General features: G+C 39.8%; 1 protein-coding gene across 1 annotated transcript in view; it reads right to left on the reverse strand.

Annotated features, from left to right (window-relative positions):
• itgb5 (integrin, beta 5) overlaps nt 1-26,389 on the reverse strand; it is a 60,631-nt gene that overhangs the window by 2,030 nt on the left and 32,212 nt on the right. The window contains exons 12-14 of the mRNA XM_034146506.1: nt 8,042-8,264; nt 3,521-3,621; nt 670-789 (exon numbers count right to left, since the gene is read on the reverse strand). Of these exons, the coding sequence (XP_034002397.1) occupies nt 670-789; nt 3,521-3,621; nt 8,042-8,264 (444 nt within the window). The remainder of the gene's footprint in view (nt 1-669; nt 790-3,520; nt 3,622-8,041; nt 8,265-26,389) is intronic.

Genomic DNA, 26,389 nt, shown 5'->3' on the forward strand with positions numbered 1-26,389 from the left:
CTTTAGTTTGAATGTGTGTTTGGTGGCGTGATCATTATTATTTAGAGTCATTGCGTGCCTATTGATTTGAACACGATCCGTGTATCCATCATTTCCTGGTCTTCTCTAAAGAAGAGGGACCAATGAAAACGTTGTCATGTTGCCGTTGTTCAGCATGGAAACATTCATTAGCTAACAATGACATTATTGTTCTATTAATATAAAGGGAGGTCAGGTACTCTTTAAAACAGCTGCTAGTTACGGGTACTTTTTACTTAAGTACATTTCAAAGCCTCTTTACTTTTACTTGAGTACAGAAGTTTAGTCAGTACTTCTACTTTTACCAGAGTATTTTTAAACACGAGTATCTGTACTTCTACTTGAGTAAAGGATGTGTGTACTTTTGCCATCTCTGGATCCGGTAATGGCAGCGAACATCAACAACAAAGGCCTTACAAAGTCTGTTAGACCTTTAAAAGTCAAGCTAGTGTTCAAATGGAAGGTTCCTTTATTCTCATTGTACAACAAAAGGTTGCACAAATGAATGCAAGAAGTAGTCCCTTGATGCTACATGAGAAAAAACGTACTTATTTGTGTGGTGTGTGTGGATCCTTGTGTTTTTTTTAACACCATCAATATATTCTAAATGCCCTCAGAGGAATGTAATGTGTTGTTGTTTGCAGCGCTGACCTGGTTCTTTCAGAGCGGTGAGGATGGATTGTCCGCTGGCGTGTTCAGAATACGTGAACTTCATGACACAGTCGTTTTCTGTCTTATAGAGACAGAGCACCGCGCCGGGGTCCTCCGTGTCTGAGAGGGACAAGAGAGAGAGAGAAACACAAACTGTTACTGAAAGAAACACTGAAAAGGATTAGAACATATCTTATAGCAGCTACAATCATCAGCTCTTTTCCTTAAACTGATTTCCAAAAGAAGGTGGAGAAAAACTTAGTTCAGTCATATCAACAGTTCACTTTTAATGAGCACAGCATGTTAAAAAACATCTGATTAAGTTGTTTTTGTTAACTACTTTTAAGCTTATTTGCTATTTATGTTATTTTAGGGAAGATGTTATTGTAATTGAATTAGGATCCATCTACTTTACTCTATTTTAAATATTTTCCTCATTCTGTACAAGCTCACTTTACACTTGTGTTTAGTAAAATATAGTTTTTTTTATTATTATCTGTCAACGTTTGGCGAGAAAGGAGGGGTGGGGTTAAACTGCGTTTTAATCAGTTATAATAATTTTGGTTAATTTCTTGTTACAGATCAAATCTGATGCAGAAAAGCAAAATTATAACCTAGACAAATCTAAGTTCAGTCTTAAATTATTATATGTCAAAATGTGTGTTAGTTGATTTATATTCTCTCTGAAAGACTATACTTGTTATTTTAGGAGAATGTACTTGTAATCGGATAAGGATCCATCTACAGTTCTGTATTTTAATTGTTTCTTCATTCTGCAAGGCCTCACTTTCTACTTGTGTTTTTGGAGAAGATATTATCATACCATCATTTTTATAATCTGTCGAGGTTTGGTTTCAGATTCAAGAGCAAAGAGAGAAATATGTGAAAAATGGGGTTAAACTGAGGAGGGAAAAGCTCGAGAAAGCTGCTCACATCGCCTGAATTTCTCTGCTGTGAAATCATAACTGAGAGCCGAGACGCTGATAGTTTGGGTTTCCTCGTTTTCAGTCAGTCTTCATCACCCAGAAACACTCAAACAGCTCCCAGGCGAGGGTGAGGTCACTCTGCCCCCCCGTCACCCCTCCTGCTCTATTTCATGCTCAAACTTTCTGGAATGTACATGTGGAGTCCATTAACGCCGGACCGAGTGCAGAACTATCCGGAAAGCTGTGAAACATGTTGGACCGGGGCCAATATGGACTGCTCTTATAACAGTTCCTGAAACTAAACACACAGCCGTCCGTCTCCTCTCTAACGCACGCAGCATCACGAAGGCCATAAATCACTGTGTGCTTATTAATGCATTCCTAAACATCTGCTGACTGTTGCACTCCAGGGTGAACAATGTAACAAAACAGAGTATTTATATTTAACACAGCTGATGTTCAGGTTCATATCAGTATGTAGTGTGTCTACTTTAAAGAGTCCTCTCCTGCTGATGTTCAGGTGTATATCAGTATGTAGTGTCTCTACTTTAAAGAGTCCTCTCCTGCTGATGTTCAGGTGTATATCAGTATGTAGTGTCTCTACTTTAAAGAGTCCTCTCCTGCTGATGTTCAGGTGTATATCAGTATGTAGTGTCTCTACTTTAAAGAGTCCTCTCCTGCTGATGTTCAGGTGTATATCAGTATGTAGTGTCTCTACTTTAAAGAGTCCTCTCCTGCTGATGTCCAGGTGTATATCAGTATGTAGTGTCTCTACTTTAAAGAGTCCTCTCCTGCTGATGTTCAGGTGTATATCAGTATGTAGTGTCTCTACTTTAAAGAGTTCTCTCCTGCTGATGTTCAGGTGTATATCAGTATGTAGTGTCTCTACTTTAAAGAGTTCTCTCCTGCTGATGTTCAGGTGTATATCAGTATGTAGTGTCTCTACTTTAAAGAGTCCTCTCCTGCTGATGTTCAGGTGTATATCAGTATGTAGTGTCTCTACTTTAAAGAGTCCTCTCCTGCTGATGTTCAGGTGTATATCAGTATGTAGTGTCTCTACTTTAAAGAGTTCTCTCCTGCTGATGTTCAGGTGTATATCAGTATGTAGTGTCTCTACTTTAAAGAGTCCTCTCCTGCTGATGTTCAGGTGTATATCAGTATGTAGTGTCTCTACTTTAAAGAGTCCTCTCCTGCTGATGTTCAGGTGTATATCAGTATGTAGTGTCTCTACTTTAAAGAGTCCTCTCCTGCTGATGTTCAGGTGTATATCAGTATGTAGTGTCTCTACTTTAAAGAGTCCTCTCCTGCTGATGTTCAGGTGTATATCAGTATGTAGTGTCTCTACTTTAAAGAGTCCTCTCCTGCTGATGTTCAGGTGTATATCAGTATGTAGTGTCTCTACTGGGACATGTCTCCATTCTTTAATGTTCAAAAAGCTCTTTATTTTTCTCATACTGCCTGTGCTGCAGCACCTCTTTTCACCCTCTGTCTGAAACCAGAGCCCAGTCTGCTCTGATTGGTTAGCTGGCCGGCTCTGTTGTGATTGGTCATACATGTGATTAAAGTAACATACTCATGACACATTTGGATGTTAGTAAATATACTCCATCTTGTTTTAATTATACTGTCAGCGTGATTTAAAATATCTAGCATTGACACAATGGTGTTAGGCTGTAGTGTGTGTGTGTGTGTGTGCGTGTGTGTGTGTGTGTGTGTGTGTGTTTCACATCAGAGGTGTTAAATATGTCATACTAACGGAAATCACTGGATGATCGTTAACTCTGTCAGAGCTCCACAGAAAGAAAAGTCTAATAAAAAGTGACAGTGGAAGAAGTATGTCATGTGAAAAGTGAAACTGTTGCAGATGCTACAGATGTGAATATGTGTCTGTGCCAGTGTGTGTGTGTGTGTGTGTGGGAACTCACCGAGTGTTTCCATGGTGATGATTTCATCCTTGCAGAGGCGCTGGCAGGTCTGGTTATCCGCGAGCCGTCCAGAGTTGAAGAGTCTGCACTCGATACACTCCCTGCAGCAGAGGAGAGAGAGAGTTAAACGGAATTACAACTTCAGTTAAACATTAGTACTTTTATCTTTATTCATGAGCTATAAAGCACTCGGAAAGCCCACATTCACACAAAGCCTTCTTCTAAATGTGTTTGTTGTTTTTACTCTGGGTGCGTCAGCTGTGAGAAATGCCCCACTGCGCTGCGTACAAACACAGCAGACTGTAAACAGCTGGGAACACAAATAAACTGCAGTCAGTGACCTTCATTTCTGACGCTGATGTTGAGAAAATGGGGAGTTTAATCATTGAGACGAGACAAAACAACAGAAACACCTCTCTGTACGCTGCAAAGCACATTCCAGAGTCCACATGACTAAATAAAAACTACCTATTTGTTGTTGATCCAAAGCAAGAATATCAAAAACACAAATACATCTGATTTACGGACTGCAGTGAAACCAATGATTTTTTTAAATGCAGTGTCATGTCACACTATTACATTACATTACATTACATTACATTACATTACATTACATTACATTACATGTCACTTGTTAGACGCTTTTATCCAAAGCGACTTACATACTCAATACTGTGGACAATCCCCACAGGAGCAATTTGGGGTGAAGTGTCTCAGGGACACAACGACATATTGACTGCAGTGGGGTTTGAACCTGTGCTCCCCTGATCCGAACACCAACGCTCAACCCACTGCACCACACGCCTCCCTCATTACTATTAAACTATTTTTCTCGCTGTTAACGTACAATGTTGGCAGCTGCTCAGCTTCATTGCAAGACTGTTGTTTTAGACTGCATTAGATTTAAATGGGTGTGCCGAATAAACTGAAACGGAATGCATATTAAATATTGAAAATATGGCATTTCAATTTGTCCGAAAACAACTAAAAGCTGTACCTATCCATTGCATATTTAAACAACTCATGTAATGCAAGTCTCTACAAAAAACGATAAAAACAATATATAATATTGACACTGTTTGGACTAAAATAAGTTAAAAAGAAATGTGAAATGATAGTTTCTTACACTATAACCCTAATATCAAACTATTTCTCTTGCTATAAGCTTGAGACGGTTGCTCAGCTTCATTGCAAAACTGTTGTATTAGACTGCATTCGTTTGAACTAATTATTATTATTAAAACAAATGCATATCAAATATTGTCAGAAATCAAGTCAAACCAGCACCTTTCTAATGCATGTTTTAAACTACTCAACTAATGCCAGTCTCTATAAAAAAAAGTATAAAATAATTCTAATTTAGGACTGATGTGTGACACGGTTTAAGGTTAAAATGCAGAGTCATGTTACACAACTATCAAAATACTTCTCATGCTATCAGCTTGAGATTTCTTTCTACTGCTCAGCTCCACTTCATCTGTAAAAACCTCCTAACTGCTGTTACAGTTGACGACATGTCTCTAAACTTAAGCCAGAGGTCAAAGGTGGTTCCATAAAGATTTCCATGTGTATGTTAGGATGACTCAGCAGTTCTCATGTCCTCAGAAGACTCCTCTCTTTTACTAGACGTCTGACAGGCTTTTGACCTCCACCTCTAACATGAGACCACACGAGAAACACTGAAGTTCAAGGGGGGGGGGGGCAACGGTTTCATTTCTTAAGGTCACGAATGGCATGATAGTTATCTGAACAAATCTGTTAGGACCGCGGCCATCAAAGCTGAGATTAGTCGATAAGTGAGTGAGTTATGCGAAGGTTTTTAGTCTTCATGGGTTCGATGGTTTGACCTTTCCCCTGTAGACGACTGAAGTTGACTGAGGGCACATTGTTTAATTTTCCACATTTCCTCTCACATAATAAACCCATCCACTGCCTCTACACAGGATATAAGCATCATAACATACAGGGAAATGTAACTAGGTATATTTACTCAAGTACTGCACTTAATCAAAGAGATGAGGCACTTGAGTAATTTATTTTCATGCTACTTCATACCTTAACCCCACTACAATTCATATTTAAAGTAGACCTATTATGCTATGAAAAATATATTGTAGGGCCATACCTACACAAAACATGTCTGTGAAGTTTTTTGCTTAAAATCCCAAACAGATCCCCCATTGTAGCCATGCCTCAAACTGCTCAAACCCCTCTTTTGCAGCCCTGTTAGAGAAACACAGATTTTGGGTCCTTAGCTTGAAAACAAAAAAAAGGAGGCGGAGCTAATGCCTGATCAGAATTCTACCGGAGATAAAGTAAAATTCTGCTGTGATAAAACGCCATCCTGTTCTAAACCACATCAAGGATTATTTCTGAAATAGTATGCAGCTCAAATGCTTTTTCTCTTGCGGGTTTATCATAAGGTGAGTTCCTTTTTTTATTTCCTGCTTTTTAAAACACATGTGCTCTCCAGTACAGCTTAGCTCTGAGTGTTAGCGAGGCTTGCTAATGTAAACAAAGACGAGATTACGTCCAAAAAACACGTCAGGCCTTGTTTCTGATAGCAACTTTCTGTGGGTCCGCCGCCGATTTGACGTCATATCGGCAGCAAATCTGTATCCGCTCGTTGTACCCACGTTTTTAAAAGATTTGGGTACGGAGGAAAAGAGAAAGGGTTTTATTTTCTGACGCTGCGTGAGTTCCCTGACACACCGGGGACACATGTTTATGTATAAAAGACATCAAAAAGTGCATTTTGCATGATAGGTCCCCTTTAAGTTGTTTTATGATTTATTTATTTTTGCATGGTTTTGTCCTGAGTATCATCTTTTATACTACTTTATACTACTCCACTACAATGCAAAGGAAAATATTGTACATTTTTTACATTTCAGGTTAGTAGTTACTTTACATGAGTAACACCTCTAAAGCATGCATTTTATACTGTATAGTATTAGCATAACAGAGTACTAGCATAACAGAGAATAGAGAATTCATCCAGTTTAATATTAGTACTTTTACCTAAGTAAAGGATCCAAGTATTTCTTTCACCACTATAAATATAATACATGCGACCGATTGTCGAGTGCCCCGATAAACATTCCTGTTGTCATCTTGCAATCTACTTATTTATATAAATGGTTATCAACGCAATATACCGTATTTAATTTTGTCTTAATTTACATTATTTTATTTCATATTCTGTTCTTGTACCTATCATATTCTATCTACAGGTATGTTGGGAAAATAGTGAATGTCCTCTTCCATTATCAGAGTAACATGATAACAAAGGTATCCCAACTGTAGCTGTGTACATATCAGCATGTGAAGGACACTGTTCAGGAACTAGTTGTACCAAATGCTCTGTATGTGATGACTACTTCCATCTTGAGAGGATAATAACACATGGATCCTGAGATTGAAGCTCAAGCTGGTGACGAGTGAGATTTTTCTAACAATGTTTATAAAAAACGGACAAGTCAAATCAAGCAATCTGATTGGTTCTTAGCCGTGATATAATGAGCGTATATCACGGGTAGAATTGTAGTTACTTTTCACAAGTCAGTATCCCTCCGCGTCTGAGAAAAAGCTACAACCGTTACAGCTGTTACATTACGTCCGTATGAAACTAACCCAAAGCTTAAGATGGAAACGGGTTAACTTCGACCTCCGGGGTGGCCTTACTATGGAGGAGTGGATTGAGGAGTGCCTATCTCCAGGAAAAAAAGCACCTAAACGAGCAGGTAGACCAACTGGAAAAGTACCACCATTCAAAAGCTTTCTGATGCGGGTCTTGAAACAAAGCAGAGAAATTATGACCGTTAGTGGCCACAGGTGCGAAAGCTCTCTCCAGAGCTACTGGAAGCCGAATCTCGGGGACCGGAGAAAGTGGAGCAATATTCTCGCCACGCCAAGCAACAGCCTAGAACAACCTCAGCCTATACAAGTGACCACGTAAGCCATGCTACTGATGCTGGACAGTTTTTCAGTGGGTGCACAATAAACGGCAACATACACATTAATGTTAATAAATAGCCAAATAATGGATCAACGCTCTCGGTCTAATATGCTCGCTAGCTGTTAGTGTTGTTGCATAGCAGCCACCTCGCACTATGTTTTGTGCAGAAGGCAACGGAGGGACTATTTTATTTTGAACATCATTATTTACTAATAAAAACTATTTAAATTAGAGTGTGTATTTTTCTTTCATATTGCCACACTTGGTAACCGTTTTATAAAAGCAATAGCTCACTTCAGGCCGTGGTATATGCTCATTACACCACGGCCTGTCGTGAGCTATTGCTTAAATATACTTTTTGCACTACTTTTTATTTTGCATTTTATTATATATGTTGGACGGTTGGAGGAGCTCAGGTCAGAAGATTTTCATTGCCATTTCTACACTGTAGCTTTGTGCATATAACAATAAAACCTTTTGAATTGTTAAACAGTTTTTGTCTCCATCAGGGATGTTAAGTGCTCATTTTATTGTGTATTGATCATGCAGTCTCTGTTATGTACCTCTTGGTGCCACATGCATCGGGGCAGGTGGGGCACTTCTCACAGGTGTCTCCGAACGCCCCCGGCTCGCTGCACTGACAGCGGCCGCACACACAGCTCCCTCTGCCGCTGCACATCTGCCCGTCGTCCGCGATGCAGCTGGACGTCTCCGTGGAGCAGTTACAGTTGTCCCCGATGAAGCCTGCGTGGCATTTACACTCCCCGCAGTGACATTCACCGTGACCTGAGCGAGAGAAGAGCAAAGAGGGGCAAATAAGACACTGTTCAAACAAGGTACTCTTTTTCAGATACTTCCAAATGATCCTTAAACACTTGAATACTTGTTATAATAACACTTTGAGGGACCTGCTGGTATTTACTTATCCTCATTTGCAGACAACTATCCAGAAACTCTTTTTGAATAAGTTTAGTTTAAAAAAAAATCACAAATGAAAAAAGAAGAAAGAATACATAAAATATTGCAAACAAAAATGTAGGTATACGATATCAAATATATAAAATAAAATGCATTTGTGTCAAACAAGTGAGGAGGAATGTAAACGGGGTGATAAAAACAAGTCATAATTCATGTTTATGATGCTCCAGAAGAACAAATTCCCCTTTCTGGAACGCATTCTTCCAGATTTAGAGCCTGGCTGCAGGGATTCGCTCCCATTCAACGTTTCAATAAATCCTGAAAGGTGTTGAATGGTGTTGAAGTCAAGCCAGTGAAGTTTGTTTCCACATCGAACTGGGAAAAGCATTTCTTTGTGTAAAAAAGAACCTTGAAAAATGCCATTAATTGATATAGCATTACCTTTCATTTAAACTAAGGAACAAGGCCAAAACATTGATCATCTTTTACAATTTCATCTGTATCAGTCTCCTCTCATGAGCTGTCAAAATCGGAATTAAAAAAATCATATATTTGGTTTTTCGGACACACACACACACACACACACACACACACACACACACACACACACACACACACACACACACACACACACACACCACACACACACACACACACACACACACACACACACACACACACACACACACCAACACACACACACACACACACACACACACACACACACACACATCACACACACACACACACACACACACACACACACACACACCACACACACACACACACACACACCACACACACACACACACACACACACACACACACACACACACACACACACACACACACACACACACACACGTTATCTGCACTGGAATAAACCCAACTGACAGGCAAGTCTTTAGGGGGGAACGCTGTGTACCACTACGTTTGTTTAGACTCTGATTTCTCTCGGTCGTATATGTGACCGCTGAGCCTCTGCAGACAAGAGCGATCTTGATGGAGGGAGGACAGCAGCTGGAATCAGGGAGGTATTACATGACGGGCTTATTTCACACTATTTGCTCCAGGACCCTCCACAAAGACTACATTCAGCAGGCTGCTATCATAGAGGGATAAGCAGCCTGCCAGCGGGTCAAATCCGAGAGTTTACAGTCTGTATCTGGAGAAATATGCAGAGAAATAGCAGGAAGAACATCCGTACTGAGAGGCGACGGACACACAAAGGCAGCTGCTGGTCTTCAGACCCTGAAAAGACGGCTGGTGATGATCCTGCAGCGGAAAACTGATCTAACAGAAATCCCAAAAGGATCTGAGCTGTTGTAAAGAGCAGCATGTGGCTTTATTATGGATCCTAAAACCTCCCAAATCGTGTGAAACAGATATTTCTGGATGTATTTGAACACTCTTGGACATCAACAATTAGTACATCAACCAATCCTTTTGGATGTAAAGAAAAATAAATAAGCAGCTACTTCGGTTTTGTTTTTCTGTTTGTTCAGACAGGAAAATCATGAGAGCATGAACTCATTTCAAGGCCCAAAGATAGGTGGAACATTTATTAATTTAGACATGTCATTTTCATCAAAACAATAACAAAAGACAGAGTTTGACTTTGTGAAGTATTGCTGGAAAATGAGAGTTGTTGTCTTTAACACCGTATAGATCTTATTTGACTCCATACCTATACATATATTACTTATTCCAGCATTTTATATCTGCACTATTATATTATTATACTATTGTTTCTTTTTATGTCTAATGTTGGAGGAGCCTGGGATTTAAAATGTTCACTGCCAAAAAACTACACTGAACTTTTGTGCATATGACAATAAAGTCTTTCTCTGGAATCTTTGAAGAAAAACAGAGTCTGAGATTAAACCCAGATCCTCTGAGGTCAGAGAGGGACTTCTTGAAAATGAACAGGAAACGTGAAGTTTAATCATCAATCTGGTGGTCAGGGTTGTGCAACGTACTGTCTGGACTTGCTTACATTATTCCAGTTTTTATATTAACATGTCACCCATGGTCTGTACTTTGAGACTGATCAAATTAATCCTTCTTGTTTGTCCGAGTCTGGAGCACCACTCCTAAAATGAGTCATGGTACCAACTCTGGGAATGTGTCCTGAAATGACACCTCAGCTCAGGCATTCAGAAGGCGGGACATTTACTATTTTATTGATGATATGAGGGGATACAAAAGTGCAAGCTCAGCTGTTTTAACATCAGCTTCAACAAGTCCTGACGAGCTGCTGTCAGATCGTCTGTCTGCAAACACTATGTTTTTGTGAGGGATTATGCGTGTCTGAGCACATGTTTCACAGCCTTTTAGTTTGGGAAGAAGTCGACTGGTGCACTGGTTTGACTTGAAATCTGCAGGAATGATGGATAACTTTGCTAATATGAAAGGGTGTCCGTAAAAGTGACAAACAACTGTGCAGTTACTCTAAGCTCTACAGAGCGTGTTAGTGTCTTTCAGCTCATTGTTTTGATGTTGCCACCCACACAACCATACTGCATTGCTTCAGTTTCATTTCCAGATGCAGCAGCCTATTTCAGCAAAAACTCATCTCTAATAAACCCATCGACATCAACTTCCCCAAACCAAATGGGAAACGAGTAGCTGGTGAACATAGGGGAGCATTTAGCTGCTCAAGTGGCCGGATCAGGAGGTGGTGGAGACCAAAACCGAGCAACAAGGAAACAGATTGGACCTGCATTTACCAAGTGGACAGAAAAACTATCCTAAGTGAATATTGATGTTGCTCCAAGTCTGCTGGATGTGTTAACAGACATTGGATTCCTTAAACCCCCGACACTCTGGAACAAACTACCCAAATCATGCACGTCCGCAGAAATGCTTACCATTTTTAAATCGAGACTAAAAACATATCTCTTTGCCGCTGCTTTTAATTGAGCTGCTCATATTCGAACTACAGTATGCCTTTTAAACATGTATTGTATACCTGTGGTGTTTATTTTTATTATTTTATTATCTTTGCTTTGTAATGCCTGTTGTAAAATGCCATTAGATAATGTGTTTTTACTGTATTTATTCATAAAAAGTATTTTAATTTGTTTAGTAAAGCACTTTGAATTGTCGCGTACAGAAAAGTGCTATATAAATAAACTTGCCTTGCCTTAAACATTTCCATGAAATAAAAAAACGTAGCTCCGATTGGTAAAAATAAATGAATGGTTGAAGGGAACATAACGACAAAACCAGGTAGCATGTCACACACAAATCTGATCATATTCAGTATATAAATTAGTTATCTAATGTGTTTTTGTGAGAAAACATGTTATTCCACTGATAAAAAAGTTCATATTTAGGGAATTCAGACAACCACAAACCTAACATCCTCTCACCTGCACGCAGCCATTTCATTCTACTAGAATAATGCTCCAAATAAGGGATTCTGACATTGTCATGCTATATAAAAGCAGTATGAGTGTGCTAGCTTATTTCTTATCCCTGCATGAGTTAAAGTTGTCTCCACCTTGCCAGACTCTGTCAGGTTCGGCCTCTTTATCTGGACCCTGATAGCTTTTGGCTCACATCACTGAATCTCTTGAGATGAGCTTCAGCATACTTGTAGCAGCACTCAGCACTACAACAGCGCATATTCAATAACCTCATGCCTCAAAACAGATGTTTGGAGCAAGTGTACAGACTCGTTGTCCCGCCATTCATTTCTGTTATTGAGCCGCTAAAGCAGGGGTGTCAAACTCAATTTCATCACGGGCCACATCAGCATTATGGTTGCACTCAAAGGGCCGGTTGTAACTTTATGACTATATAAACATACATATATAAATATTTAATATATATAAAATAATGTATTATATTACTTTATTTCCTCTGCATTGGATTATTATTGGATAGGGTAAAAACTTCATAAATAACTACGTCTGAAAGAAGAAGTCTAGGGCAAATAAGTGCAAGTCTCTTCAGTGAGAATGTCACAAAATTATTTAAAAAGAAAAGCCAAATTCTGAAAAAAAAGTCAAAATCAAAAAAGAAGTGACATTTTGAAAAAAAAGTAACAATTTAAAAAAAATGTCAAATTCTAAGAAAAAGGCATAGTTTGAGAAAAAAAGTTAAATTCTGAGAAAAAGTCAAATTCTAAGAAAAAGACATATTTTGAGAAAAAAAGGCAAATTCTGAGAAAAAAGTCAAATTTAAGATGCATTGTGGGACATGTAGTTTATGGACATCGTGCTTCTGTAAATCGGCATGTAACTGTATAATAAACATATTACATTCTTTCAGAGCTCTTGCGGGCCACATGAAATGAAGTCGCGGGCCGGATTTGGCCCCCGGGCCTCGAGTTTGACACCCCTGCACTAAAGCATTGTTCAATTTCTTCTGGCTGTACCATGTCGGTGAGATTAAACACTGCTAGTGATAAACACTGCTAGTGGAAGAGGAGGAGATATGAAACGTGTTCAGATCCTTCTGACCTGTGACCGTCCTCTTTGTTTTCCTTCCTCTTTTCACACACAACTTTTCCATGACGTTTCTCTAGACATTCAGGAGAAACACAACTTTCTGACGAGAGAAAAAGCTGGTTTCTCTTTTCCTGAATACATCTTTTAAATCGGTTCCTGTATTTAAGAAACATAACGCGACAAAACAGCTGATAGTTCCAGCTTTCTGTTAGCTCCACTATCAGCAATGGAGAGTGGTATTGAAGGATTTTGAGGAAAAAACTAACATATTTGAGCGTTACATAGTCTGGAAAGTGACTTTTAAAAGCACACTGGCATGGCTTTTTAAGAGCAGAATTAGATTAGATTAGATTTGTGTGCAAGGGAGGACTATATCGTGAGTGCAACAGAAGATTTTAGCATGCAAGAGAAATTGTGTGACTGCTTTTGAGTGGATCTAAAATGTTTAAGAGACATTAAAACAGATGGAGAGGATCAGGAGTGCAGGAGAATTTTTGATTCTTCTAGAATATGTTGAAATGATGTAATGTAACCCTTTAATTGACTCATACTGTCTGCCTGGATATATCTGTATTCATCCTGTGAGATGTTGTGTGAACCTGCTGATCTCCTGAAGCCCAAAAGAGCCCCGTGAGCTCTCAGAAAATGTTGACTTTCTGTCGACTCGTCACCGTTCTCTCATCCACTGTGGCAGAAAGATAGCAAATAGAAACGGGGTCTCCTTCTCATGCTGTTCGAGGGGATTACAGATCACTTAATTCACATCTTGCATCATGATTGCTGAGCCAGATTTAAAAAAAAAAAATGATAAATATAGAGAGAAAAGTCAAGCGCTTTTGATGCATTGCCTTTTTGTTTTTTACATTACACCACTGGCTTTTATTTTAATTCCTTTTTTAAATGCCAGGTATTGGATAGGACGGATGGATTTTACCGCAGATTGTGATAAAAAGCCCCTCACAATAAATTGATTGCAGTGAATTTCCATTATGGGTATAATCGTGAATATCCTCACATTTTAAAAGCTATCCGTCATACTATCATTCAAACCAAGCCAGCATAAGACACAGAGCAGAGACAGCCTGCTCCTAAATGCATTCCCACATTCTCTGCCTGGAGAGAGGCTGGATTTTAAAATCACATTCGAAAAGGCTTGTGTAAATATTTGGAGATTAACTGAAAAGGAAATGAGCAGTGGGGTTATTTTTAGAGGGATAGTTGTTGCACCATATCATGCAAATGTGGGCGAGAGCTCTAAAAACAAACATGGGATAAATCGAATGCTGATCTTTCAAAAAAAGCTTTCAAAACAAACAAAATGTCGCCAGAGTAAATTAAATCTGACATCTGGAAGCAACAGAGCTTTGTGCGTATCAAAATATTTTCCATCTGCAGTGACAGAGTGTACCGAGGAGCATTTGAGACATTATCCACTCTTCTGCATGCTTTGTGAGGGGGAAAACAAGTGAGACACAGATGTGTTATCCTTCAAATGTCTACAAACCTGCTCCTATTGTTTTAAAGGGGCTGTTTCTGCTCATTTTCAGGTGTATATCAGTGTGTAGTGTCTCTACTTTAAAGAGTCCTCTCCTGCTGATGTTCAGGTGTATATCAGTGTGTAGTGTCTCTACTTTAAAGAGTCCTCTCCTGCTGATGTTCAGGTGTATATCAGTATGTAGTGTCTCTACTTTAAAGAGTCCTCTCCTGCTGATGTTCAGGTGTATATCAGTGTGTAGTGTCTCTACTTTAAAGAGTCCTCTCCTGCTGATGTTCAGGTGTATATCAGTGTGTAGTGTCTAGAAGAATTGGGAGGGATGAAACCCTCTTTAATGGTCACACATGCAGAGCACACAGCACACAGCACACACAGTGAAATTTGGCCTCTGCATTTAACCCATCCTAGTACAAGGAGTCTAGTACTAGGAGCAGTGGGCAGCTATTATACAGCGCCCGGGGAGCAATGGGAGTGAGGGGGGAAGGGGGGTGTCCGGTGCCTTGCTCAAGGGCACCACGGCAGGGCAGGAGGTGAACTGGGACCTCTCCAAGTAGAAGTCCACACTCCATATTTAGGTCTGGTCGGGGACTTGAACCAGCGACCCTACGGCTCCCAGTCCAAGCCCCTACTGACTGAGCCACTGCCGGACTGACTGAGCCACTGCCGGACTGACTGAGCCACTGCCGGACTGCTGATGTTCAGGTGTATATCAGTATGTAGTGTCTCTACTTTAAAGAGTCCTCTCCTGCTGATGTTCAGGTGTATATCAGTATGTAGTGTCTCTACTTTAAAGAGTCCTCTCCTGCTGATGTTCAGGTGTATATCAGTATGTAGTATCTCTACTGGGACATGTCTTCATGCTTTAATGTTCAAAAAGCTCTTTATTTTTCTCATACTGCCTGTGCTGCAGCACCTCTTTTCACCCTCTGTCTGAAACCAGAGCCCAGTCTGCTCTGATTGGTTAGCTGGCCGGCTCTGTTGGGTTTAGTCAACCGCTCAGAGATGTCCCGCCCCTTAGCCTATCACAAACAATGTGTTGGAGCGCTAGCCAATAGAAGCGTAAGTGTCACATGGTGATGTCATTATGTTACAGAAGTAAACAAAGGAGTCCAATGGAGGAAACTCCCTCTAGAGGTACACAGGGATTTGATCCTACATGCACAAAAACGATATAACACAATACAGGAAAGGGAAAGCACCAAAAAGCAGAATAGGGCCTCTTTAAAAGGAACTGGGCATTATGTGAAACAGACGGATACACATAGATTTCGAGGGAAGATTCTTTATCTAGTCATGGATGAAACATGCTCAAAGCTGCAGACGACTTCGCTCTGAACTCAGTGACCCTCATTGAGAATGCAGCGTGAGATATCAAGTGGTAGCATGAGGAGGGTGAGGATGGAGGGATGAAGAGCTCCCTCTCCTCCCCTCTGCAGCGGCGGTCAAAGAGCTGCTGTGTCCCAGAGGTTGTATGTGTGTGTGTGTGTGTGTGTGTGTGTGTGTGTGTGTGTGTGTGTGTGTGTGTGTGTGTGTGTGTGTGTGTGTGTGTGTGTGTGTCTGTGCGTGACTGTGCGTGTCTGTGTGTGACTGTGTGACTGTGTGTGTGTGTGTGTGTGTGTGTGTGTGTGTGTGTAAAGAAAACGTGCCCTCTAACCTCTAACATCTCCAGTTGCAGTCTGAAGCGTTGCCCTATGTTCTGCTCTCAGCTGATGAAAAGCCTCACTGAATATTTCAAATACTTGTGGTGCACCCACAATCGCTCTTTCGAGAATTTGTACACTTTGAGACAAAAAATCCCTGGGGAGGATGAAGAAGGCGTACAGGCTTCACTTCCTGCCTGCCAGTTTCCTGTGCGAAATCCTGCACTGCTTTATTGGCAAACCTGCAATTCATACTGCTACAAAAATATGGATTATAAAAAGGTAAACATTGAACCAGAGGAGCGGTCTGTTTTAAACTGAAGGATATACAGTCCTCTGTTTAGAAATATATCAGGATATCATATTCTGAATGTACACGGTGCATTATGTTGATTAAGTTACTTTAGTTAAATCAGGACATTGTGGTTGAAGTAGGTTAAAATGGGGACAATGATGCCTACTTTTGGACAGTCTTTTCTGGAAGGTTTTCATAGTTAACTCACCCCTGAAACGCCTCCATTGGACTAATTTGTTTACTTCCTGAACATAGTGACATCACAATGTAACACTTAGGCTTCTTTTGGCTAACGCTCCAACACAGTGTTCGTGATAGGCTAAGGGGCGGGACATCTCTAAGCGGTTGACCAATCCCAACAGAGCCGGCCAGCTAACCAATCAGAGCAGACTGGGCTCTGGTTTCAGACAGAGGGTGAAAAGAGGTGCTGCAGCACAGGCAGTATGAGAAGAATACAGAGGTTTTTGAACATTAAAGCATGGAGACATGTCACAGTAGAGACACTACATACTGATATGAACCTGAAAGTGAGCAGAATGTGTCCTCTTTAAACATAATTGCATATTAAAGTCATTTAGTTTAGATAAATGTTTGATATCTTGAGCTATATGATGGAAACTTTTTATACTTTATGTCACCATTGCAGTCCAGTGTAGTATAATTCAACAGCATTCACAGAGGTGGTCTTTGTGATAGACAGAGTATAGTAGTAATAGTAGTTAGAGTGTCTAAAAAGGTCTTAAATGTGCCACTATACACAACGTAGGCGTTTTGGCATTCCTGTCAATAACACCACATCTAGTTTGAGTGGTCGGTGCTTCCTTGTCCGATTTAGTTTTTTTAAAAGCCTAGTATGTGAAATGACAGACTGCTTTGTGTATTAATTTCAGAGAAGCTTGGGCTAGACAGATATATCGTGCGGCCCCTCCCGGCCCCTGGGAAAGGAAGCAGAATATGAGTGTGTGATTTTAAAGGAGAGCTGTGACAGCAGAACAATATCTCAGAAACACTGCTGCTAATTACACGCTGCGCTGCGAGCAGATTACTGTTTGGTCTCAGGCTCAGACCGCTTCACAGGCTGTTTACTTTCTGTGTGTTTGAGAAGTAATAACATACGGAGAGAAATGAAACAGAAGATGTTTAGATGCATTTATTCCGAGGTCACTCTGTGCCGAGCTGAAGGCATGGTTGTTAGCTCCAGCAGAAGATTCTGTTTTTGGTTTGTTAGTTTTTTTGTCAGGAATATTATGAAAAAACTACTGACCTGATTTTGATGTAACTTAAAGGAAAGGTATAGCCTAAGCCAAATGCGAATCCATAAGAAATTGGAGTTGATACGAATCACAAAGCAGATTATTTTTCCCTTATGGAAACTTGAGTCAGAAGTCTCCTTAATTTATTTTTGTTAAATCTTATTTTAATTTATAATAGCTACAAACGGTAAAAAGGGGAATTTTTGTTGGACATTATTCCCAGGTTTCTACTTGAAATCCTCTTTTTCTATATTCTACATGATTTATTTTACATTTGCAAAATATAAACCGTTTGAAATGACCAAATGCTGGAAAAAGAAATGTGTACCTTTCCGAGCACATCTGTTGTTTTCAGATGAGAGCTAATTTCACATGAGGAAAACTCAGTGAAACTCCTGTGGGAAAAATGTTGTGTACAAAAATTCAACTTATTTAAACGTTTGTAAAATAATTGATTTAAAAATGATTCCATGATTGTTCTGTTTCTAAAGAGGTGCAGAACTTTAGTATTAAAAGAAAGAAAAGAAACGTGAGTAAAATGTGGCAGGAGCAACAAATGCCATGCAACCGATTGGTGTACAGGAGAACATACTTTATATATTAAAGTATAAGTCTAAATATCAGGCACACAAACACACACATTTTTTGTAACATCACGTGAGGCTGGTGTAGAGAAACCTGCACTTTTGTGGTCAACCATGATTCCAGTCTCTCAAACTCCACATCAGCAAAGCTCTCCTCACCAGACCGTCAAAAACAGAAGTGATGCTTTCAATAAGACCGTCAGGAAAACCACAAAAACAACCAGCAGAGAGAGAACCTCTCAGTATCTCTGTGAAACCTCCCGAGTGACAGCGGCTTCTCTAAACAAACCAAACTGCTGATCAGGCAAGAGGGTTTTTTCCACAGAGAAACACGTTTTTATATCATTTTACCCCCGAGCAGAGATATAATTTACTCCGGGACAGTGAGGGTTTTAACGCTGCCAGTCACATTTTCTGTCATTCATGAGGAATGATTTGCTTCAGGGCTGCATTTCAAACTGTCCTGATAAGACGGGAGGGAGACGCAACACACTGAGGCTCTTCTGTGTTCCTCTGCTGACACACAGATACTGAAGATACCCAGCAGGCGAAATAAGCAAACTCAATAGAGAGGAAGCGGTAATAAATGTCAGTATCAAACGGCTATTTGAGCAACTAAATACTGCATGAGATTAATTGCGCTTTCAAGAGGCACGCATTAAATAGAAGCCGGATAAAACCAATGGATTAGGAGGATTTGATTCATCTATGAAATCCAGATCCTTCAGTAGCAACATCCAGTATTACAGCTCAGTGCGAGATATATAAGCAGGCGAGAGAAGTGAAACATCTTTCTGTGAGGAAATGTGACAAAATTAACCCAGGTCTTAGGTTGCTTCCCTAGTACACACATAGCACAGAGTACGGGAAGTCATTGTCTTTGAATGGAAGATATATTCCAACTAACTGTCTCTAAAGTCTGTACTAAACTGGGAAAAAGGAAGTTTAACATTCAAATCAGCTGCAAAGTTAGCTGAATCGGCAAGAGCTGTTTTCATTGAACACAGTAAGGAACACTACATAAACTCAAATGAGGAAAATCATGCTGTAGATGTTTTAATATCTTACAAATATATGATATGCCTGCTTTTGTTTTGTTATTGTGGTGTTTGTTTGTATGCATGTGTGAAACCGTGTTGTTTTTGCTGCAGCCCGTCTTTGATAGGATACTCTTGAAAAATAGATTGTTCATTGTCAATGAGTCTTTTATTCCTGGTTAAAATAAACTACAATTTGAATTATGGTTGTATGAGGTACATAGGTACAATAGTCGGTGTGTTACCTACAGTAAATAACCGTCATCATGCCACCCAGTCTGAAGCGCTGCAGCAAAGGCAAAAATAAAGAGCTTTATGAACATTGAAGCATGGAGACATGTCACAGTAGAGACACTACATGCTGATATGAACCTGAACATGAACATACTACGTCATATTTAATGTTTTCATTTGTGTGTTAATTACTGAGGTCTACAAATGCTGATAGGAAGGTGTTTTTAACATTTGGATAGGGACAACAGTGTGTCCAGTTTTATGCTAAGCTAAGCTAATCACCTCCCGACTCAAGCTCTATATACTTAACACACATAAAAGTGCTGGGAATCATTTATCGCTCAGAAGAGAAAGGATAAAACAAAGATTATTTCGGTTTAGCTTCAAAAGTTGCACCAGCTGTGGCAGAGGGCGGTGGTGAAATATAATATTAATTCTTCCTGCTCATACTGTAATGCATATTTTAATATCAATTCCATGTGATACACTTTGGGACCCTTATGACTCCTCCCATGCTGATTTTAAGCTGATGTGTTCCTCTTCAAAGGATTTTTTAAAAACAATAATACTACCGTGTGTGTGTGTGTGTGTGTGTGTGTGTGTGTGTGTGTGTGTGTGTGTGTGTGTGTGTGTGTGTGTGTGTGTGTGTGTGTGTGCAAAGACTAGTAATGGTAATTGTTGCAAGGTATGCATTCGTTGCTACATAAATGTAAGTACAAAGAAAAGTAAGGGGCGGCCAACTAAATACTCATATTGGGTCTTCCTAAGTTTAGATGAAGGAAAACAAACACATTTCTTTCAAATACAACCAAACTGATGTATAAGAGTACTGGACCAGAATCAGAATGCATTTATTAGTCCCACAGAGGGGACATTTACATTGTATTTCTATTTCATTGTACTGCTATTGAAAACAACTTTGGTTTTCATATTGGTTAGTAAATACACTGTTTTGCACATGTGTGTGTGTGTGTGTGTGTGTGTGTGTGTGTGTGTGTGTGTGTGTGTGTGTGTGTGTGTCTCTCTTTCTGTCTGGGTAAAACAGCTAAAAAATGTGGGCTGTTAAAAAGTTCAGGCCAAGACAAGCTCTGTCTTTGTGTGCAGAGCCAAGCTGTTCATCATCAGAAATAAACAGAGAGACTAAATCTGCTCTTTATGAGACGTGGGGGGTGAACGCCTTCAGACACACACTTCTTTTTCTTCTTCTTCTTCTTCTTCTTTGGTTATGTTTGAGTGCCACAAAGCCTCCTGCAGACTCACCAACACTAAAGGAACATGCAGAGGGATCAGATCGCCTTCAATTAAAGGCTCTGACGTGTGATTTTTTTTACACATCACATTGCTGACAGACGACAGTCATTAGCAGCCATGAAAACAGTGTTTACGTCTATAGGACACCTTAACATTACGCACAGTCAGCAGAGGACAAAAGCCTATAAAAAGAAGAATGTTAAATGCTGACATTTGCAGCGTAAGCATTTCAGTCGTTGACACTGCTAGGAGAAACATGATAATTATCAACAACTAAGAACAGGTAGGGATTCTGCAAGCTACGCATATTTGTGTTCAGACTATATAGAGGGATTCAAGCTGCTTGTGTAGTGTAGATGGGCGGCACCGCAGTAATCCCAATCAAAGGAATAAAGCAAATTCCTCCAGGCTACAAAAAGCTACGTCTTCAGTCCCTGCGGCATCTTCAACTCTTTATTTCAGCGAATACATCTGAGATGTAACGGGTGGGATTTATATTTAATACACAGAAATAGGGCATTGCGATCAAATCTTCTTTCTGATTATATAAGAAAAGCCATATAACCTCTATCACAATACAGCATGTTTTCTGGTAATCCAATAGATGAATAGTCCATATGAAATAACCACTTGAGCTTTAAGCATCTTCTCTCAGAGCTTCTCAGGTTTCTACTCCCTGAAACCTTTTAAAAAGCTGAATTCAGGAGCTCTTTTTTAGTTATTTTCTCATCAGGATGCATGGATCAGGCGGCTGAGATGTGAAACACTCACAGCTAGCTGCTTTGAGGATCTAAATCCCTGAGATCCAAGAGGCTGACTGACTTTAAAATAAGCCCTGAAAACAGCTGCTGAGCCCACAAAATTAAACCCAAACACTTCATTGTGTGAATGCGTCTTTGAAAACAAAACATCTGGAGAGTCAGGACTGCAGGGTTATCAGACTCTCCCTTTAAAACATGTAGCACACACACAGGAGGCATTTTAACTAACTGGAAGTACTGTGTTTGGTTGAGGCAAACTGCAGCTGGGAAGAGCTACAGGATGCAGGACATGACAATGAATACACCGCCGGCTCGTAATTTGGTCAAACACAACCGAGTCTAAGACGACAGTGACGGGTAAGATCAGATAAGATGAGGTGGTGAGCGTCTGTATCCACTCATGGGCTCAATCACACATTACACTGACTTTGTACTAGGGATCAGAAAGGGTACGTTTGTTTAATGTTTGGCTCGAATGATTCAGACATTTGTGTTTTAACATACATCTCTTCCGGGTAACACAGTGGAGTCCTAAACCTGGAAATGAGTCATTAATTAAGCTCTTCCGTGTCCCCTCGTCTCAAAGTCAACCATTTTTGTATTAGTTTTTGGTTAGATGCCTTAAATGAGGTCAATGGCAAAAACGACAAACTACGTGGAGTAAATACCCCACTAGTGAATTTTAAAATGGCGGCTGTTAACAAGTGTCCAAATGAGACGACTAAACATCATTACACCAAACATTAGCTGCCGTTAGCTTAGCGCTGGTGACATGAAGTCATGTGATCGTGATGTATTTAGTTTGTTGCCTAACTTAAGCTTTATACTTGCAGAGATTGCTTCAAAAGCCGTAAAAGTGGTGTTAACATGTGGAGATTATCCTGCTGAACAAAATGTATAAGTATCTCAAACCTAGCGTTTGCCACTGAGCTTATTTTCTGCAAATATTTTTCCGCCAAGCCTACCAAAATATGGGATCACTGCAGCCCTCTATTTCAGGGATGTGGTGCCTGTGTGAAGGGCCTTTAGTGTCAGGTAATACATGGAGACTGTTGCTGTGAGGCCGCTGTCAAACTGGGGCTAAAAGTCAATATTTGATCTTTGCTAAAAAAAAAAGTGGGCTTTAATTGGGCTTTAATTGAGCTTTCTGCTTGGTTCTGTGCTGCATTTGATCTGATACTAACCTCTTTTGTTACAACTTTAACTCCAAGTACACCCAGATGAAGTCAGATTGAGGCCTCGAACATACCACAAGTCAAAGAAACACCTGCAGGTTTCTGTTTGTAGACTTTATTAGTCTCACACACAGCGGTAGGTTCAGGGTGCGGCCTTGAATCTGCAGAGCTTCCCCAGAGAAAGCTGAAGTCTTTGTCTGTGTGGTCAAGTTCAGTCAAGTCTCAAAGAGGAGAGGAGGAGTCGTCCGGTGTTTGTTTTACCCCGAGGGGAGGAGGACTGTCAGCTGCTGCTGCTCAGGTAGCTTTGTTTAGTCAGACACTGCTTTGAAAATATAATACACCCCGAGGCTACATTCCCATCCAACATGGAACCATTACTCTCTCTCTCTGTGTGTGTGTGTGTGTGTGTGTGTGGTGTGTGGTGTGTGTGTGTGTGTGTGTGGGTGTGTGTGTGTGTGTGTGTGTGTGTGTGTGTGTGTGTGTGTGTGTGTGTGTGTGTGTGTGTGTGTGTGTGTGTGTGTGCGAATTAAATACTTCCACAGAAGTCAAGAGGTAAAAAAAAATGTTTCTGATTAAAAAAGCGTGTTTGAAAATTGTTCACATTTATGATGAACATGAATACTGCCTTTTTGCTTACAATTCCAAATCATACGTCAACATTTGTATCTACACCTTAAGCAATACTGTCAATAATTAAAACACATCTTTGCTGTCTTTTCTTAGCTGAGAAATTACAATCTCACAGACAGATATGATCAAAAATGTGTGTTAAACTAAATATCTAACAGTAAATCAGGTTACAATGTATTTTAGTTTTGATCACGCCTGCTAGCTCTCCGTACATACACCGGACAGCCCTTGAATTCTTATTAAACACGTAAGAATAGAAGTTATTGACATAATTGACAACAAAAATGTATGACAAAATATTCAATTGTCAGATTTTTGGTGTGAAGTTGCACATATTCCTTCACTATTCTATCATTTACTAAACTTTGACCAACTCATAAATGTTGAAATAAGAGGTGAAAAGGATCTAGCAACAGGTAAACATCATTTACGACTCTGCTTCAGCCACACAGGTGATTTTAATTTGTTCCAAAAAGACACTTCAGGATTGGGAGGGCATGTTTGACATTTACCTCATGCTCACTTTGATTTTGTAGCACCTGATAAGTCGGGGTTAATTAAATTGAGCAAACTAATTTCTCTTTTTTCCATTTAATTTGACGTCAATGATGTTCTTCTACTTAAATAAGGTAAACTTACTTCACACAAATCTCAGCATAACTCAGAACATAGTTGAGGTGTTGTCTTTTGAATACGACTGAGATGATAACGTTATATATTTCGTTAAAGGACAAAGTGCTAATATGTAAAGCAGTATAACATGTAGACAGTAGCAATGTTTCTGGTGTAGCCTGTGATGTGCCGGTGGCCGTCAGCCAAACGTTAACAAAGACCAGACCCACTAATTGCTGCGTGTTCAATTAATGACACATAAAACACTAATGTGAACCACAGCCACTGGAACAACACACACTTTACACGCTCTCCATGTTGTTGAACACAGCAGCTCACATACAACTAGGCTTCAATGATGACTTGCTTCTTTAAGTAAATGATTTAAACTCCATTGCAACACGCTTTAAAGTGCCGTTCAAATCTAATTTCATACTGTATGTATGTCATCCTTCATCTAATGGGCGAGCTGCTAAAGAAGCAGAGCAGATACAGTGTTAGAAAACAAAGATCTCATTGAACCAAACAAGACACTTGAGGCTCTGGCGAGGACACAACAAGATACTTTTATCGTAAGACATTTCAGATTACAATGGGGTCTCAGTCTGCAGGAAGAGGACGACACAACAAGCTTCCGATAAAGGAATAAAGCAACAGATTTAATGTCTCTTTGGTTAAGAGTCATTTTCTCTCTCGACATACCAATGACAGTCCCATTTCTTAAACTGGTATTAGCTCTTTAAGGAGGTAATACATTATTTCTGCATTCACTTGTACTGTTTTCTTTTATTTCATTGTATGTCTTATCTATGTTGTATGTTGGGTGTGTGGGAGAGAAACTCCCTCTGGAGGGACCACAACCATAACAGGGCCTTCAACCTTCAAGGCTTCCATTGCCAAACTACACTGTACCTATTGTGCATATGAGAACAAAGCCTGTGTATTTAAATCAAAACGTATTAGTTCACGAAGAAGCTCATCCTCATATACTTAAAGGGGACCTATCATGCAAAATGCACTTTTGTACGTCTTTTATACATGAATATGTGTCCCCGGTGTTCCAGGGAACTCACCAAGTGTCAGAAAACACAACCCTCTCTATTTTCCTCCATACCCAAATCTCTAAAAAAGGGGCTGCAACGGATCTGATCAAAACTGATCCAGATTTGAACACTGTCCTGACGTCAGGACGGTGGCGCTACGGCTATTGGGCCAACTCCACCAATCAGGAGGAGACAGCCACGGCCATTGCCGTTCGAAAGCGCTGGAGACGCTGTAGTACATATGCCAGGCCTGTAGGTGGTGCTGTTCTCACTGAATCAGCCCTTGCAAAAACAGAGCTATAAATTGTCAAATTGAGCGAAATGAGGCATGGCTAAAATGCATGATCTGTTTGGTATTTTGAAGAAAAAAAAGGATAAATATGCCTTATATAGGTATGGTCCTACACTATATTATTAAAATATAGCATGATAGGTCCACTTTAAGTACGGACGTAGTGATAGTTTTAGGAAAAAAAGTACTAAGGTTTTTCCAGAAAGGGAAACAGGACAGTACGTTCTGGCATAGAGATACTTTACTCTGTGTAACAATTTATAATACAATACTATAAATCTTCTGTTATGACAGCTCTTCTGGTATGAAACTGCACTTATAGTCTCGATATAAAGAATGAGATTCCTCAGTATTACCTGTGTCACAACATGTTTTCGCTGCTTCTACGAAACTCTTATGTCACCTGTCCTTTCAGTCTGTTCTTTATTTGGAGTAGAGTATACCTGACGAGTCCTTTACTAAACAAATAGACCAATTAAACGTAAAGGCTGTTTTCCGTCAGTGAGGCACGGTAATGTTTGGCACGAACATGACAACACACATATGTTCCCGTTTACCCTATAAGGAGACATACACGTGGTTCACATGCATGCACTCACAGGACACAGCAGGTTTATTTATGGGGTAAAAGAGGGTTTGTGTCTGGAAATGAAGACATGCTATTTCTGGAAACCGCTGAGCTCTTAGATCATTATTTAGAACCAGCTGCAGACGAGATGTGGGTCAGGAGGGCAGTGAAGCCTTACTATATCTAAATATATAATGATATGAGTATAAAGTAGGGTAAAGAAATGTCTGATACATCAGCTGTTTTCTTGAACAAAGAGCTAACATATGCTAACGTTTTAGGCGATGACTGTTTACATTTGGTCCTGAAAAGATACGTCCTGAGGCAGTAAATGCTTCAGTTCAACAAATCTGACATTTCACAGTAAATATCATGTGCTGTCCTATAAAAGCTAAGTATGTCCAAAATGTTCACATGTTTTAAAAGACATCCAGCACTGGGTTGAGCTGTGGGTAAGAAAAGTGTTTCAACCGTTAAAAGGAGCACTTAATCATTACGTTTATATGCAAGAAATACAATAAAAAGCGATGGCAAAACAGTATATTTTGAAAAGTACACTTCAATCCTTTAAATAACTAAAATAAATAACTAAAATAGCTGTATGTCAGAAAATATCAGTGTGTAGATATTCATTATGTCGGCTGAAACAATCAGTTGATCAAGAGA

This window comes from Trematomus bernacchii, unplaced genomic scaffold (assembly GCF_902827165.1).
Source record: "Trematomus bernacchii unplaced genomic scaffold, fTreBer1.1, whole genome shotgun sequence".
Lineage (NCBI taxonomy): Eukaryota > Metazoa > Chordata > Actinopteri > Perciformes > Nototheniidae > Trematomus > Trematomus bernacchii.